This window comes from Pezoporus flaviventris, unplaced genomic scaffold, assembly GCF_033815535.1.
Source record: "Pezoporus flaviventris isolate CSIRO_AGI_PZ_B2104156 unplaced genomic scaffold, CSIRO_AGI_Pfla_v1 ptg000045l, whole genome shotgun sequence".
Lineage (NCBI taxonomy): Eukaryota > Metazoa > Chordata > Aves > Psittaciformes > Psittacidae > Pezoporus > Pezoporus flaviventris.
Genome location: NW_026892593.1, coordinates 11303185 through 11321990, shown reverse-complemented (window position 1 = coordinate 11321990; position 18806 = coordinate 11303185). Strand labels below are relative to the sequence as shown.

The following is an 18806-nucleotide window of genomic DNA, read 5'->3' as shown; positions in this document are numbered from 1 at the left end:
AACTAGCAGATTCAATGAATCAAACACAAAGAAAAGTACAGTGTTTTCCTTTAAATCCAGATAATGCTGTGCAAGAGTAAGAGTAAGGGTGGTACAGAAAATACCATGTTAGAAAAACAAAAAGGGTTTGATGATGTCATGCCTCAAACTACCTCTTAGGCATAGTATTAACAAGTTAAACATTTACACTAGGTGGAAATGCAAACAAAATAAAGAGAATTATTTCAAGTGATGACATTAGTTAAATAATCTTTCAGTTTGATGTCTGTCATATTAACTGCAGAGGCACATACACTTAAAATAGATATATTTTACTATGAAGATTTTAATCTAGTGTTACTACAAGAAGCAGTTATGCATACTAATCAGAAATACCAGAGGTATCTCAATAGTAAAACATTCTGCCCAATAAGTTTATTCAGTTTAATTGGTGATATTTTAGAGAAGCAGATCTTTTCACTTCTATAATCTCTTAGCCATGGATTCTATAAACACACTAGCAAAATTAAAAGTATTAGAAAAAAAGACTCAAAAAAAAAAACCAAACCTGAGGTAGTTTTTAATATTGGGCTCATAACATCTGATCTGAGCACTCTTCATGTCGTTGTACTAATAGCAATCAATATTAGCTCCCTGGAAAATGTTAGTGTAAAGATAACTCAGTAAAGAAACAGCACAGGAAAAGATTAATATAGAATTTTAATGATTAATTTGTAAATGGGTGCCTTCACTTGCTGAAACAATGGCAGTGTCCAATGGAAAGGAGTACAGGGAGCTGAGGTGCCCCAGGAGCACAGGGAGCACCCGTAGTTCTGCATCCCTCCTCAAGGGTTTGTCTCTAGTTACACACAAAAGCTCATCAGGCAGCTCCAAAAGCAACGATGCATATTAGAAACTTCTCACTGAATTGAAATACTGAAATACCTGAGAAAGAGCAGGATGATGAAAAAGATGCTTCTTGCTTGCACCTAAATTATGGTGATTATAGCAGTGACAAGCTGGGCATGAAAGACAAAACATCAGCAGCTGTGTAACCCACTCAAACAACTGTGAATTCAGCTCGCTTACGACAGAAGGGGGCTTGTGATTCCTTTGCAAAAGGGCAGTGGCCTCTGGCAGCAGCCTCTGTGGGAGTGCCAGTGGTAGAGGAAGGATGGCAGCAACCAAAGCATCCCCTCTTGCGCTGCTTGGCTTCCTGCGTGCTTCTTCTGCTGTCTGTTCTGGTTTCATCCTCTCCCTCCTGTCTGCCAGCACCAGGCAGCCTGGGGGCATGGAGAGCAGCTGTCCCAGTGCTCCGAGGGAGGAGGCGGCCCTGCAGGAGGGCCCTGTGGCGCTGCCGGGCAGTGGAAAACCACACCTGTGGTGACCATTCCCTCTCTATCCCCAGCGCCACACTTGGCAGCTCTCCCTCCCTCCTCAGCAGCAGAAAATGAACTGGGTCGGCGGGAGCCGGTAAGTGAAACTTCAAAGGCTGCCAGAAATGGCTCCGTGCTGAGTAATTGTCCCCTCACAGACCGGGCACAGCCATGGTGGATGTGACAGCCCCAGTGTCCCCTCACAGACCAGGCTCAGCTCCTTCACAGACCAGGCTCAGCCATGGTAGATGTGACTGCCCCAGTGTCCCCTCACAGACCAGGCTCAGCCATGGTGGATGTGACAGCCCCAGTGTCCCCTCACAGACCAGGCTCAGCTCCCTCACAGACCAGGCTCAGCCATGGTAGATGTGACAGCCCCAGTGTCCCCTCACAGACCAGGCTCAGCCATGGTGGATGTGACAGCCCCAGTGTCCCCTCACAGACCAGGCTCAGCTCCCTCACAGACCAGGCACAGCCATGGTGGATGTGACAGCCCCAGTGTCCCCTCACAGACCAGGCTCAGCTCCCTCACAGACCAGGCACAGCCATGGTGGATGTGCAGCCCTGGTGTCCCCTCCTGAACCAGACTGTGTGACAAGATGTTGATGTCCTCCCATACCAGGCAGGGTGGGTCATGTTTGGCCCTCTGTCTCTGCAGACTGGGCCTGTCCTTAATGTCCTCACTAATGATAGTGATTACCACTGGGGAAAAATATGTGTAGTTCTTGAGATTCACTGAAATAGTAAAATAATCACTGAGTTGTAACATTAAAAAAAAAAAAAACCAAAACAAACAAACCAAGGTTACCATTCAGTTTCTTTAGGTGCCTATCTACTAGAAATACAAACCCTGCAGATTTTGTCAGCCATTTGAAAGCAGCTTTGTGAAACACAGCTTTATAGTCATCTTTACTCCAGAATCAAACTAGAAGGATGCCTTACCCGTCTGGAAGTTGTGCCAGCAATATGAAGTTTCTGGAATTTGCCCCTGTGAAACAGATGGAAGGGACAGCTTCAGTTTGAGAAAAAACCCTGACCATCCCAACTTCATCCTAAATAGCTATCATGCTGCGCTGTAAGGAAAAGCAGTGTGTAGGAGTGTTGCACTCAGCAAATAGCAAATCACCCTGCTGTTTTCTGCTGCTGTTGATTATCTGCTGGGGTTCCTCAGTGAGGCTGGGATTTACATTTTAGGTAAATGTTATGCAAGGGTAAATGTTACATGCATATGTTTGGAACGTGTGTTTTAACATTAAGCACCATGAAAAAAGAAAAAAAAAAAGTAATTCCAAGGGGATAATCCTTATTTCTAACTCTGAAAAAAACAGCCCTCATCTTATCGACCCAAGGTCTGCAGCCATGCTCACCCTGCTCACAGCAGTTACCCATAGCTCCAGTTTTATGCAACACCTCCTGTAGGCAATGCATTTAAGATTATATTTAACCAGTGAGAAATGTAGTTTAAGGTATAACTGTCTTTTAATATTGCACCAAGAACAGCAGCTTGATAAAACTTGTAGTGACAATCAATTTTTCTTACCTTTTCTACAAAATGTTTACAATATTCTGTGAAGTCCCCAAAGGTAGAAACTTGTATTGTGCTCTTTTGTTTCCTTTGCCAATATGGTTTTGTAACTATGTTGCAGCATGACAAAGAAAATTAGGAGAAATTAATATATTGACAAGGATTTCTGACAATTTTTTAAGAAATTAAGAATTGATTAAATGCTGCATTACAGGTCAAATGGCAAAAAGCTTTTTATTCTGAATGTTCAATGTATTTGGTAGCTCTAAGACAGAATGTGGTCCTGTACTTACCTGAGTAAACCAGTATCAAAGTGACTTCAACAGACATATGTTGACTTTACTACCTGAAGGTTTGATCCATCATAACATAACATCAACATCAACATCAACATAACATCACATCAACATAAACATAACATAAGGGAACATAATTTGTGTCCTAAATTCTCAATACCATTGATGAGAAATTCAAGCCATGACTCAGGATTATGCTTTTACAATTAAAACAAAATTTATTTGCATCTTTCAGGAGCAGAATCATACTAAAGCAGGAAAGGAGAAAGCAAAAGGTAAGCAGTTCTAGGTATCTTTGATTTTACATTGTTACTTAAATGCTTTAGTTGATTCATTTAGGCAAAAACTTTCAAAGCATTTGGAGTGAGACTCAAAGCTATAGCATAACAGTTGTAATGGTTACCTAACTTCATGTAACTTTTAGGACAGAAATCTTGTTCTAGGATTACTACACTGAATTCCAGCAGGAAGGGGAGGGAGTAGGAGAAGGCATGAATGAATTAATTCATCCAATTGAAGTTGTACTGAATTAATTCTGTTACTATATTTTGTTGGTATGCGCTGACACATGGGATTGCTTGAAGCCTTACTGCGACAACTACATGGTCAGCTGGCCTAATACTTACACATAAACACAGCTATTTCCTGGGCTACGTAAAAGAATGTTAGGCTCACTGAAGTACTTTATTTGGCATTTGCAAAAGTAGGCCAGCTTATTTGTATTTTGAATCTGGAAGTGAAGTGATAGAATCAAATTTATCCATGGCATAGCAGAAGACATTTCAAACAGGAAAGAGGAAGAAAACAGTACAATAAAGCAGTTATAACTATAGTAAAGATAAGTCAATTTCCTCCCCAGCAGCAGGGAAAAAAGAGTATAGGGAAGCTCCATCACTGTGGCTGACCAGGGCAGGTGCATTGGCATATACAGCAGGAGGAATACCAGGCTGACAGTATGGAGACAATCTCAGAAATTAAAACCTTTACCAAAGGGAATGCAGGAGCAACCAGCAGCTTGTTGTTCCTATAACTTTCCCAGTCTCCTGGAAGCCTGTGAGTTCTCAAAAGATCTGTTTTTTCAGGATTCATTTGTCTGAACCACAGAATTTACATTAGAACTATGTAATTTGCTTCAGTGTAGGAAAGAAAACAAATAAGATAGATAGGATTGTTTTAGTAATTTTATAATTACTGAATTACTAAATACAGTGGTAATTACACAATTAGTAGCAATTTAGTAAATTAGAGGTAATGCAAAGAAAAGATCTGAGATACTGAAGGGGCATGGGTACATTTTGGGCGTGTGGACTCCAAAGCAGTATGAATTTTGAAGTGTTGATGTGTACATAGGCTGAATTCACCACATTGCAAATAGCCTTCTTAATTGAAGAACAAGTATTTTCCATAGATGGTAACATCTTAGAATGATAAATATTGTGATATAATAAAATATATGGGAAAATAGTTACCAAGGGACAAGCTGGGTATATTAGTTACATGTAACCTGCAATAATGGTAGGAATTACATTTCAGAAGAAAAGCTGATGCTATTTTGTGTTTTGACATAGCCTTAGGTTTTCAATATCCTCCTTGTGATTAAAATAAAGAAATCTTACTGGTTTTATTTATTCATCTGCTGTGCTTGATGCCAGTGGTTGTAGGATGATTATTAATAGTCTCCTATAAAATGCAGATTTTTTTGTTTCCTAAAATTTCTATAATCATCTGCTTGATACATTCAAAGTGTCAATCATCTCTATTTATTTCTTGCAACAAAAAGCCTTTCTGGAGTCCCAGTCATAGAGATTTTTCTTCTTTACTTTTTTCTCTTTTTTTTTTTTTTTTTTGGTCACAAGATTATTTTCTGTATCAAGAAAGACAAATTTGGAGAACAGTAAACTCTTTATGTCATTAGAGATGGCTGTGTGTATGTAATCTTGCTGACTTAACTTGCCTACAATCTTGTAAGCTGCCTAAAAAGCCCAAGTTTAATTTTTTTCCAACTTTTTCCTTGCAGCATTTCATAAGTTTTTTATTTTAAAGAAATATTTTTAATGATCATACAAAAAGTTTGAGGCATGCGTGTTTAAAGATCAAGCTTTTGGCATTAAGAGAACAGTGTTTAATTTTGAATATGACCAAATTATGCTTGCAGTCTTTCAAGGTAATAAAAATAAAATAAATAACAGTAGGCAGGGTGTGAGGATTTAGAGATTTAATCGCGTGCTTTTATTGTTAGGAATGTTTGCTAAGTCTTGCATGCTGTTTTCAAAAGGATTATATATGCTTCTAACTTGTCTCTGAAGCTTCTATCAAAAAAGTTGTTCTCTCTTTTAAAAAATCTAGGAATTCTTTGAAAAGAAGAAACTTAAATCAAAGATGAAGCTTCTGGGAGTGTCATCTCCTGGAAGTTCAGCAGTCAGTTTAGATCTCCTCAATCTATATGTTGTGAATCAGATATCAACCAAAAAAGACAACTCTGGTGAGTTTAGTATAGTTAGCATTCTGACTTCACTGCTGACAGAATCAGTTGTCCTTAAGTATTACTGTTATTATGTCAGGTCTTGTTCTTCCACTTGAAACTTCATGCTCAAATAAGTGTTGTGTTATTTTTAAAATAAACAATTGTGAGTAAATATAAAAATTATGATTGAATAAAAATTCAGTACATAAGAGGAATCAACGAACTCTGGCTACTGCCTACTTCACCTTTAAAGCCTTGTATACTTGTGTACCTTCCTCATTCCATTCATCAATTTTACCCTACGTACATTTGTTTTTCCCTTTGCCATTGAATGGGTGTATTTGTATTCCACTTCCCTTTTCATAACTTTTGGGGGGCATTTGGAATAGTCTGTCAATTCTACCCAGAGTATCTTCCTTAAAATCCATAACTAAGCTCCTAAAAAACATCTGTGCAACTTGATTCCTAACTCTTTGTAACTGGTGCTTAGGGACATGGTTTAGGGTTGGACTTGATGATCTTAAAGGTCTTTTCCAACTTAAATGAGTCTATGATTCTTATCCATTGTGACATATTCATTAACCAGATTGTGGAGAATTTGTTGTTGTGTGCTCAGGAAGATTAAAAGGTGACTGAAGAGGGCAACAAAGCTTGTCTACACACAGCAGCTGACTATAAATAATTTTATAATGCCATTTAGAATAAAGCTGTTGCATTGCTAGTAAGAAAGAAAGCAAAAATATGGCTTTAAATTAATAAAGATAATCTAAAACAACAGCTTTTGTACTTTAGTGAAAATTCAGAAAGCTCAAAACTTTCTCCAAACCCATCACTGACATTCCAGATACTTTCATTGCAGCGTGCATGAGGAAGCCAGTACACATTGATATTACTGAAGATGTAAAAATACCTGCTAGGAGGCACAACATAGAGCTTCCCACGTCACCATTGCATACACAACGTATGCCTAACTTAGATGACATCCAGAACAGGTACTTGTATAATACAGGCTATAGTGAAGTTATAATAAAGTCCTGGTAAACGTATTTCTTGTTGGTGTTATATCTGGGCTATTAAGTAAACATAAATACACCATTCTAAGATGAAGAAGTTTTACAATCACTCCTGGTATTCCTGTGATACTCTTTCTATGACAGAGTAAATAAATGTATTCTAAACAAAAAACTGCACAAAACTGAGAGATTAAAAAAAAATTTCTTTACTTAATGTCAGATACATACACTAAGTTTATCTGACAGAGCTGGCTATTCAAACAGCCTTTTCCACTTACACTGTTTTCCCATTCAACTTCAGACACCCTAAAGTGACTGACTCACACAGTGACTGCTCATAACTGCTTAAGAATCAGGTCTGTTTAAGATGTGTGGAAAAATATTTTTATATTGTTTTGAAATTAATACTCAATGGGTTTAATCTTATAGATCTTATATCTCGTATATCATAGGCTGGTTTTATTTATTTTACAAGGTTACAAAAGCAAGTTTTGGACAGCAGAAGGCAGCATCTCTCCGAGAAAATAAAATGCCAGCATAATGTGAGTATATCATTCTCACTGATGTAAAGCTAAAAATGTGCAGCAGTGACTATATTTTTAAGTGATTTTTCAAAGAGTGACCCAATCTCATGGATGCTGAATTGTGAAGTCTTCTTTAAGGCTATATTGATATGTTATTTGCTAGTCATGTTTTATATCCATTCCTGCTGTTTCTTATGTATTTCTAGAAAAGCTCACCTTTGTGCTCTAAGCTAGTCACAAAGGACAGAGACTGTGGGAAAGAGACTGAGGCCAACAGCAGAAAATCAAAAACAATATGCAGAAATGTGAAATGATGAAATGTAAACAGCATAGACAAAAGTTGAATCTTTAAGAGGAACTTAAGTACAAGTCTTAGTGGATACAATTGAGAAGTTCATGCAGTCATTGAGGTTACAGTGAAAAACATTCTCTAGATGGATTTTAAGTGGGTTTTTTTAAGACCTGTTCCACTGTTGCATAAAAACCCAATTAAACAAACAAAAAAAAAATCCCCAAAACCAAGCTAGTAATTCTGTTAGAAAACACTTAGTTTGCGTAGCAATGTAGCTGTAGATACAGTAACATTTCATGAGTTTTGTCTTCAAATTTCTACTTGTGTTCTGATCTGCTTGAAATAGCATTGTTGGTTTCACAACATGTTGGAGTTGTCTCTTCAATGGAGTCAATTATTTTCATTTTACTATCTAGGAACTAAGTCAGCCAATCATTTACCTACACATCTAGTGCTAAAAATGGATTTATACCCATCTGTCCTCAGGATAACATTTGTGTACATACTTCAGCTTAAAGTAGGCGCTTAGGTGTTTCCCTGAAATAAGCCCTTATTACTGTATGATTTCCATGAAAAAATCCTATCAGAATACATGAAACTTTTCTCTTGCTGTTGTATATGTGCAGAGATGTAAAAGATATAAAAAGTTTTGATTACTTTGAACTTTATGCTGACATCAAAACATTTTTAGGTAAATAAAATGTCTCTCTGCTATGTTTTGTCTAGTTACCACAAGTAACATATGCTGACTCTAGTATGGAATGTGAAGACAGCACAGCAAGTGCTTTTAGTGCCTGTCCATTGTCTTCTTCTGTTTGTTGGTCCTCTAATTGTACACAACTTTCAGAAGAAAATTTGAGCACAAACCTAATGGGTCACACTTGGGAACAGACCTATGAAGAGAAGCTGCAAACCCAGGTTTTATGAATATTTTGTCATTTCCACAGAATTATTTTAAACTAACATTCATTTATTTGGGGTGTAAAATTAGTGTAGTGGTGAAGATAATTGTAAACAATCAGCATTTCTTGTAGGCTGGTATTGCCAATGAATATTCCATATATAGAAATGTAGTTCTGTTATTGTTATGAAATGCACTTGAGCTTTTGTTCACTGAGCTTCCAGTATTACTAATATCTGCAAAAAGAGAGATAGTCACATACCACTACCTTGCTTTTGTTTCTGGCTTGTAAAGTTGCTTAAAGAAAGCTGAAATGTATTACAATTATAAATACAGCTTTCTTAACTGTACAGTTAGTGTAACTGAGTATAGTTATAATCTCAGGTGATCACCGTGACCTAATTTGTAGTCATGCAGTGAGTAACATAGTTCTTACAGTATTCATTTCTGTCCATGTAAGGCTTATGGAGCTAGACCTCCCGGAGGCAATTGCAAGGTACGTAAATATCAAGAAGGTGACAAGGAACAGCCATCATAGATTTACCAAGGCCATACTATGCCTGTTGAACCTGATTGCCTTCTGTGATGAAATTACTAGCTCTATGCATAAGGAAGAACAGCAGATATTTACTTTGACTTTAGCAAGGCTTTTAAAAATGCTTCTCATGGGATCCTAGTAGCCAAAGTGGGGAGGTATGAACAAGATGAGTGGATAGTAAGATGGGTAAAAAACTGGCTGTAACAATCATGCTCAAAGTAGTTGTCTATTGGCTAAAGTCTAATTGATAACAGGTTAGTAATGGCAGGAATCCCCAGAGATTAATACCAAGTCCACTACATCTTTATTAGAGACTTGTATAGTGGAACAGTGTGCACCCTCAGCACCATAACAGGTTCATGTGTCACACCAAATAGGCAGAGTGATCATTATGTTAACAGGGCTGCTGTTCAGTGGCATCCTGACAAGCAGATGTCCACCATGAACTTCATAGAGTTTAACACAGAGAAGCCCCACACATCAGGTGACTGATTGAGTAGGCAGCAGTTTTGCAGGGAAAGGCCTGAGGGTGCTGCTGGGCAGAAAGTTGTCCATGAGTCAGCAGTGTGACCTTGTAGCAGCAAAGGCCAACTACACATAGAGGGCTGTATTAGAAAGAGCATAACCAAGCAGTCATAGGGAAGTGAGTATTTCCCTCTGAGCAGCGTCTGTAACAACACATCTGAAATGCTGTGTCTGGTTTTGGAACTGCCAGTACAAGAGAGAGATCAACAAACTGTAGCAAAACCAATGAAGTGCCACAAAAATTTTCAGGGCATTGGAGCACATGATGACTGTGGAGAGACTGAGCAAAGGTTTGTGTGGCCTGGGAAAGAGAAGGCTATGGAGATGTGGGGTGAACTAACTGCTGTCTTCCACAGTCTAAACAGTCTTATAAGCAAGGCAGAGCCAGAGGTACTCGGCAAAATGGCAAGAAGTAAAAGTCGCAAGTTTCAACAGTGGAAATTCTGTTTGTATGGGAAAAAATATGGTCACAAAAGTAGCTAAGTACCAGAAGAGGCCATCCAGACAGGTTGCAGAATCTCGGAACTGAGCAATCCTGAGCAATCTGGATGAACCTTGAAGCTGGCCCTGCTTTGAGCAGGTTGGACTAAACACATCTGGAGGTCCCTTCCAGACAACAGCTTGCAATGATGAATTGATCTTCAGTGGAACTTCAGCGGAACTTCAGCTTGTTACAGGCTATCAAGCTTGTTCATACCATGGGAAGAGGGGTGCTCAAAAGACATTTTGCATAATAACAGTAATACATAAATATGGAAAAGTTTGAGTTATACAGTACTCAGGCTGTAAGGAGATGTGGGCTTCTACTGTAAAAAGAGTAGGAAAACATGTATATTGTTTGCAAACCTAACTTTAAAGTTTTAAACACTGTAACTACTAAACATACTCAGATTTTGACAGCTTCTACTATTTTCTCAGCCAGGAAATAGTTCTGATCAAGACCCTTGTGTTACAGAACCTCCAAGCCCGTGTATTTTCAGAAAGTCTGATACAGTGCCTCAGGAACTGTTAAAGCCATTGCACAGGTAGGCCGTGTTTTTACACTAATGAGAGAAATAACAGTCAAGTTCAAGTAAGAAAAATACTAAGATAATCTGAAGATTATTGCTACTTGATTTTTCACTGATTTTGGTGCTTTTCAAATAGAAATTGAAATGAAATGGAAAGACTGAACATGCCAAGCTATTTAAATTTGCTAGAAGCAGAAAAATATTAATTTTAAGTAGGCCCTTAGCACCGTGATCTATTTTTTGCAACATCACAAACATGATGGTATTACAGGATTCACCCCAAGCGAGAAGCATGGATTTGCTAAGAAGCCACAGGCAGGGAAGCTGCCCTGCTCTCATTAGTTCTGGCCACTTTTGTTGATGACCTTGATGCTGTAGTCATTAGCAACTCTCCACCTACATTGTTTATATACAGGATTCCATGAACACAGCATTTTTTTTTTTTTCCCATATGTGATCCTACTATAGCTTTTTAAAAAAAACCTCAATTGTTTCAATAATACTTTTATGAGAATATACACTTTGTTTCTGAAAGAATGGATAGAAATCTGGAATACATTTATTTTTGTGTATGTTTATTAAAAATCCTTTTAATCACAGAGGATTTAGGGCCAGACTTGTTTATACAAAACATTTTATTTTAGTTTCTTTCCAGGGCCTTTTGCCTGGGATCTAGGGGTCTTACAGGGCTCATTTTTCTTTACTCTTTTTATTCTCTATGTAAATCTGCTGTCTGGTTGAAAGTTCCTGTCAATCTCTAGCTTTGGCTGAATAGAGCCATAAAAAGGCTGTGTGTTATTTTGCTGTTCTGAAGTACCTACAGCCTGTTTGCCCAGGGAGTCAAGTAACTGATAAACTCACTGACCACATGATAACTAGGTGAATGCATCAGCTTCCAGTCTTAGCCACCTTAACTTTCTCTGTTCTCTTAGCTTCTCCCAGCTTTCTCCAGCAAAACCTAAAATGAGGATAACCTTCACCTTGCTATGTATCTTGACGAATTCCTGATGAATATCTTTAAATTAAACCCTATATAACCTCATCTTGCCTACATCTCCCCTTTCATTTCTCCACAGGCCCTCAGACCTGCACTCATCTGCTTATGGCACTTACATTACTCCTCTGCCCATTCATGGCTCACTAACAACATCTTTCCAGCTGATCTTCAAATCCATTTCTTTGCATCGTGCTTGATTTGTTTTCATCCATTGTAGCCATAAATTCTTCTGTCTCAAGAGCTGATAGTTCTCCTGCAAAGGGAGTTCCTTTCACTGTATATGGAAAGTAGAGTACAAGTTTACACAATTGTTTAATGTAATTGTAACATACCAATGATACAGCCAGTATGCATACATGAGAACTGTGGCACCTCAAGATGATTAAATATTAACTAAAAAATTTAAATGTCGCATTTCTTCATCTGCTACCAACTTTTATTTAGCATTACAAAATGTTCTGCTGGAATAAAGAAGGAGCCTCTGAATCACTTCACAAAATGGTTTTACCTTCCTCATGTAGATCCACCCAGGTTTCTCCAGAAACAAACTCTAGGGTGTTTTGCCTTTTAAAACTGTTCTGGGGAGGTTTCTATATGCAGAGGACACCACTTTCTCATTTAAATTCTCTAGGATCTTCATCCAGTTCCAAGTATTCACTGATCAAACCATTATAGATTTTTTTTTTCCAGTAAGAGTTTTCTGTACCTTTTATCAGTTTTCAAGTTCCATTAATAGCATTGCTCCATCTATTTTAAAGAAAAGTCATTTTTTTTGAATGGCCTTTGCCAATTTTCTGTGCTTCAGATGCCTCTCAATTCTTTGCTGAGATTTTCTGAAAGGTCGGTCACCAGATCAAGCCTAGAAAAAAGCTGTGAAAGTGTTAGGAGCCAAGTAAGTGAAAGCATGACAGCTTTTGTGCTAACGATGCTATGGCAGCATCTTCCAAACCACTTCTATCAGAAGTGGGCAAAACAAAATGTCTGACTGGCCTCCTGACACAGGAACAGAAAAATCCCATGCTGAATTAGGATTGCTGCCCTCAAGTACAAATGGAAGTCACTTGCTAAGGAGACCAGGATTCAAGCAATACACAGAGTTTATCATAGGCTTCCAGTACATGAGAGAACTGTAGTATTGAAGAACAAACCATTTTTGTGAAAGGAAGAAGCTGTCTTCCTCTTTTCTTTCTTTTTTTTCCAAAGTGGCCTTCTTTGGTCAGCTGGTGGAGCAGCAGTGACATACTGTGGCTGATTTTATAAACCACACTTCCGTGCTCAGGAGGGTGTGCTCCATGTCTTGGTGTTTGGAGACATCATGAAGCAGAAGCCCTTTTAAATCAATCTTACTATAAATTGGAAGTAAAATACAGGAAAGTTTATCAGTTGATGTAATGTACATTTGGGACAAAAGTGTGGTGGTCAGTAAAATCTTTGAGATTTTTATCATCAAGTTATCATAATTTGTCAACTGTAACAGTGTTTTGCTTATTTATGTACTGAACAAACTGTTTGTTCTTTTCTACTCCCCCTCCATGTCATTCTGCAGGCTAGACTATATGAATTTTTCCAGGAAAAATCCAGTGATAATGACCAAAAATGAATCAGAAGACAGTGAAGGAATAGAAGACACATTGTTTGATGTTGTGAAAGAAACTTCAGAACTGAAACCTGAACAAGATGGAAGTGATTGTTCCTTTCTGGCACTGTTTGAAGATGAGAGCAAACCAATCAATATTAATCGTCCCACAAAGCATTTTAATCCTTTTGTTAACCAAAGCAGCACTGGCATGTTTTTCATGGATCCTGATGACAGACATGAAATGACCAATAAAAATCATCCTTACTATGCTAGAGAAGCTTATCCTGCAATCAATGAAAATAATAATTCTGTAGACAGACACCTTGAAGGCATTTTCACGGCTCCAGAACAGGTTTTACTTAAAAGTAACAATGTCTTAAGTGCAAGCTGCCAGAAAAGCAGTGACCTTCATAACACTCACCTGCAGGACTGTCACGAGGGACAGCACTACTTCATAGCCTCTGAAGAGAAAGGAGCGCCTTCAAACCTTGAGAAAATTGGTGTGTGACAGTACTTTAAGGACATATATTCTGGGTTTCATTCTCCTTTTAAAGACATACGTTTTTATAACCAGAGATGTGTCTGCCCTGACTGAAAAAAATGTCATGAATGTTCAGGATGCAGTAATTTAATTTTAAATCAGTATATAAATTATCTTTTGAAGTTCACAGAAGCATTTATTTTCAAATTACATTTATGCATTTTAAAATCAAAGGTTACTTTTTTATTTATTTATTTTAGAAACTTCTGCTTATCACCATGATCAGTGGATTAACTTACAGGAGAGTGTGCAGAACTATTCAAGACAAAAAAGGTGAGTGCCACAGAAATTATCAATCCCTTAACTAGTGATAGCTGCAGAGATGTTGCTGAATTGAAGACATCCTAAGAGGACATGAAAGCAAAATTCTAACCAGTATTACTGAGGACTAAAGTTTTCTCAGTGGAAATAGTTGTGAATAATGTGAATAAATTTATGCTCAAGTAAGCCCTTTGTACCACTGTTCATCTGCCTATAAAAAGTACAGAGAAAGTCTACTTTATGGGACAGTTTTGAGTCTCTGAAGCTAAGCTGCTGCTCTGACTTGCTCTCTGAAAGCCCCTGTCTCCTTCCACTGACTGCAGTGGAAGCTAATGTTTTCCGTCAGCTGAAGTTAGCAGGTGTGAGTGCCCCATGTTTTACAAAAGACTGTTTTATCAAAGACTCTGATCCATAACACCTTCCATTTTACAAAGCAGCAGCACTATCTTCTATCATCTCTCAGATTTGCATTTCAACATAAACAAATTTTGTGAAAAAGAGATGCTTGGTGTTAAATCTCGGGCTCAGAAATAAGTGCAGTGATTTCGATAGTGGGAAGCATTTCAGACAAAATACAATCTGAAAGACAAAAAAATCACCAGTAATGACTTTAATTCAGAAAGAAAAGTACAGGAGAGGAAATCACTTACCAGAGAACTCTGTGTTTGCATCCATCAGTGACGAGTCTGTGGGAGAATCAGCCTGGAGACAGAACCAGCTCTTTGGATTTGAAAAGGTAACTTTTTAAAGAAAGAGATACATTCTTTATCAAAGCTATTGTTTGCACCATTAAAAAGAATATCCACAATAGTTAGTAACTGAATATCGCTTCACTGGATTAACTCCTGTGGAAGCTTCTTTTCTGCCATGGTGTATATAAGGAATCCAGAAAGAACATCTTCTTGTTAAGTGATTCAGATAGCCCATATGTCCATAATTCATGTCCATAATTTACATGTCTTGATTCATACCTAAGCTCATATCTGAAATACATTGTGTAAGTAAGTTACCCATTAACCCTTAGGATCAGGTTCTGCAGGCAGTGCTCAGATATTATATGCAGGACACTTCAGGATTATAAAGGAGCTTTATGCCAGCATGCATATAAGTAGTCTTTTAGATATTTTGCCTGTAGAAGTCACCCAGGTACATACGGTGTTGCTCAGGTGTTTTGTACCTCTTAAGTTAATTTGCAGTACAGTGCAGTGAGTCCCTTATGTACTACAGAAACTGAATGTTCCCCACCTAACTAAGGTGCTGATCCAGCTGAACCCTCACTATTAACACTTCATTATTTTTAAAAGTTCACAACAGCACACGAGAAAGAGTTCAGCGTGAGTTCCAGTCTCCGCCAGATGAAGAAGGGTTAGTACTATCTATACATTATTAATTACAAAATCAGGTTTTTCTTCACATATGAAACTGAAACAGTGACTTGTAAAGCCAGGGAGAAGTGTTCTGATCTTTTCAGGATGTTACATTTGATGAGGGTTTGTTGTTTTGATTTATGCAGCACTGTATCAAGACAACTAGCATTACCAGGTAACTAAGAACTGTGTTTGCTTTTCCTTGAAGAGACAAATTCAGGTTAACTAACTCCTCTCTGGTGAGTATTACACACATATTTATTTTACCTCTTCCCATTTGCTCCAGAGTTGTCTGCTAAATAGAAAAGCCAGCTCTGACAGTAGGGGTAACTGCTAAAACCTCTATAAATTAATCCAAAAGAGAGGTCAAGAATGTTGATCTGAGCACCAGAGCTGAACTTTACTAACCACCATATAGTGAAAGTTCCAAGTGGATGCTAGTAACTTTCTATTCCTGAAGACGTCTGCTGATTGGAAGAAATCTTGGACATGTTTTCTGTATTAATTATTATCTTCATTAGATGTTTGACATGTGGCATTTTACTCGTCATTCCACATGTAGAAAGAGTGAGGGGAGTCAGTAGGGAGATCCCATGTTCTTTTTTGCTCCCTCCTAGCAGTAGGGGTCAGCTGTCCTGCTGCATTTCAGAGCTGGTATATCCCAAGGGCCTCCAAGAGAAAAACATGTAACTTGTATGGCAGCCAACCTGTGCAGGAAGTTTGCTACATTCTTTCCCTGGCCTTGCTCTGCAGAGTCCTTCCTGCTTTTGAGTTGCACAGTCCTGCTGCTGGTGCAGGTTGCTAATTAACAGCATGGCTGAAGCTTTGGGGGACCTATCTCACACTTCTTGTTAAGATGTGTTGTCCTGAAAGAAGAATTGGCTATTGTCAAGAATTAGACTGACCTCAATAACACTTTAAACAGTTTCTTGAAATGGCATCAGATGCAGTAATGTTTAATTCTACATGCTGTACTTGGGAATTGGATGCTTGGAGAAATTTTTGGCGAGTTGGTAACCTTTCCTTCCATCTCATTTTTCAGATGTGGAGTCATCACTCAGCAGCCAGTCTCCCATTTACTCCCCAAGGCAGACAGAGAGCTATTTCAGCTCCAGTCCTGACATGGTGAGTACTGCCCCTTTATGGGTTTGCAGAGGTTCATTTGAATAATACCTGTATTTCTGAGTGCATCTAAGGGTGGGTGTAGCTGGAATGTTATTTATGGTTTTATTTTGTGCAAAACTACTTCATGTGTGAGGAAGACAAGAAATAAGCTGTAAGTTTTCCTAAATAGTTTACCAGACATGTGGTCTGGCTCTGGATAATGCCAGGGTGAATTACAGTAATATCACTGTGGGAAGACGCTAAGCAAGCTTCTTGATGTACAGCTGCCTTACATTATGTGCCTCAAGGTGCACCAGGGGAGGTTTAGCCTGGATATTAGGAAAAATATCTTGATTGAAATAGTGATCAGGCATTGGAACAGGCTGCCCAGGGAAGTGGTAGAATCACCATCCCTGGAAGTGTTCAAAAACTGTGTAGATGAGGCCCTCAGTGACATGGTTTAGTGGTGGACTTGGCAGTCCTGGGGTAAAGGTTGGACTTGACGATCTTCAAGGTCCTTTCCAATCTAGTTGATGCGATGATTCTATGCCTGTAAGGTAGGAGGATTTGACACACTCTGTGTTTTCACCCATTCTTGAATACAAACATAACACAATGGAAGCTCTTTGTGAGAGTGAAGATGTGCCTTACCCATTTTCTTCTTTCACAAAGGCCAGAAACACACCCTTGGAGAAAGAATGGGGGGGGGGGGGGGGGGGGAGGGGGAGGGAGATAGGAGAGAAACAGAACCAAACACAATCCAAAAGGCAAACAAACAAAAGCAGACAGTTCTGGCCTTTCTGTATATTTCACGAACTTAGTTATTAGTTAGTCATTAACTTAGTCCTTAGCTATTGAACTGCTTAAACAGTTGCATTCACTCAATTCTGTTCATACAGTCTGAAGAGGAAGACATAGCCCAAAAGATGAAATATAGGGATGAACAGTCTTTGAAGAAAGATGATGCCAACCTAGCTCCAGCAAGCACAGAGCCGCCTAAGACTTCTCACACTGGAACTGTGCCTCTCCAGCCCAGCAGTATTTTGACTAGAGAAGAAGCAAACCACCCTCATGAGAAAAACTCTACTTTATGTGCGCCAGAGGAGGAAAATAAAGCCCACACTGCCCCATCTGAGGGCAGCTCGTTACATCAAGCCCATAAGGGAGAGCCTGCCACTCACAGTAGCAGGCGCGATGTCTGGGTACAGACGGAAGGCTCTGTGACACAAATAAGTAAGGTGGATGCTGCCACCCAGTGTGGCCCTACACCGGTGTGCAGCTGTGGGCGCTCCATCCCCGCGGCCCCTAGCACCGCTGGAGGGCACAAAATGCCAGCGCAGGAGGAGCTGCAGCCTCCAGGCTCCGGCACCGCGGCAGCACCCGCCGCGTTTTCTCCTGAAACCGAGTATCTGAGTTTAGCTGGCAGAACGACTCTAGAGATTCTGAACTACATTGATATAATGAAGAGAAAAGCAGTGACAAGCTAGGACAGCACGTAAGGAATACAGAATTTTTGTCCTGTTCTCTGTGTGCTTCATTTAACTGGCTTATTTGGGGTTTTCTATCCTGTTTGGACAAAATGGTTTTTTGCTGTTTGATTTTTATTATTATTAACTATGGATTTCTATCTACCTCCCGCTATCTTTAACTATGAATTTCTATAGATCTCCAACTATTAACGTAGGATTTTACAGTAGCTTTGTAAATGTAACCTTAGGAATTATCTTGGCTTCCCCACCATGTATCTGTAAGATTCTGTAGTTTGGGATTGACTTTGCTTCTCTTGAAGGAAGTGGAAAAGTTCCGTTTCACTTCAGAACATATTTATTTTTGTGGCTCTTAGTTCAGAACCGTTGTCAGATTTTTAGCCATTTTAACAGACAAATTAGCCTTTGCTGCTTGTTTGGACTAAATACAAAAATGGAAAACAACAGAAAATGTACATCTGCATGCATAGATTAGAATGTGATTTTAAAAGAATTGATTAATTGATTTTTAACAAAACAAACAAAAAATTTGATTATATTTCCTTCCATAGCAGCTCTATTGATTCATTCTCTGGCTGTTAATACTGGCAGATCTTGTATGTGTTTCTGTATTTTCCCTGCAGGTTGAAAATCTGAAAAGCTTTCCTCTTCATTATTTGTATGAAGTTAGAAATCTCAACAAATAAAGGTTACTGATAATACTGTTTCTAGGTGTTATTTTCTTCTAAAGAAGTTCCTATTAAAGGCAGCAGGGAGGCTCACTCTATTACTGACGTCTTATATATCCATACACCTTTATTTGTATATACATCATATATGTGGGGAAGTGTCTGTGTATATGCTGGTATTAGTCAGCTGGCTGCATGCAGGGATCCTCTTCATTGCAAACTGGGCTTAAGCAAAAGCTATGCTGGAGACTACTCCTTAAACAGCACAGATTTGTTTTTCCAAGCAAATTAAGAGGTGCTTTCTCCCTTGGAGGCAGCTGGTGAAAGAGTCACTGCTTTTTCCCATCAATCAGGTGGGT

At 38.8% G+C, this 18806-nt stretch overlaps 1 protein-coding gene and 1 long non-coding RNA gene across 2 annotated transcripts; one reads left to right on the top strand and one right to left on the bottom strand.

Annotated features, from left to right (window-relative positions):
• The first annotated feature begins 537 nt into the window (after positions 1-537).
• On the top strand, positions 538-17868 carry REDIC1 (regulator of DNA class I crossover intermediates 1). The gene is made up of 13 exons (XM_061467453.1): positions 538-1452; positions 3412-3451; positions 5523-5658; positions 6500-6632; positions 7129-7195; positions 8196-8387; positions 10352-10458; positions 12987-13519; positions 13761-13833; positions 14500-14557; positions 15126-15186; positions 16231-16313; positions 17192-17868. The coding sequence occupies exons 1-13, from the start codon at positions 1430-1432 to the stop codon at positions 17777-17779; spliced, it is 2094 nt and encodes a 697-aa protein (XP_061323437.1). The 5' UTR covers positions 538-1429; the 3' UTR covers positions 17780-17868.
• LOC133276556 (uncharacterized) lies at positions 10481-14505 on the bottom strand. Its single transcript, XR_009745914.1, has 3 exons — positions 14472-14505; positions 13441-13610; positions 10481-11714 (listed from the first exon to the last, which is right to left on the bottom strand). It is a non-coding gene; the product is annotated as an uncharacterized LOC133276556 (long non-coding RNA).
• Positions 17869-18806: the final 938 nt, after the last annotated feature.

Coding starts and splice junctions, on each gene's coding strand:
- REDIC1 (XM_061467453.1), top strand. CDS start 1,430: ATGAACTGGGTCGGCGGGAGCCG. Junction 10,459..12,986: donor CTGTTAAAGCCATTGCACAG/GTAGGCCGTGTT, acceptor GTCATTCTGCAG/GCTAGACTATATGAATTTTT. Junction 15,187..16,230: donor TCTCCGCCAGATGAAGAAGG/GTTAGTACTATC, acceptor CTCATTTTTCAG/ATGTGGAGTCATCACTCAGC.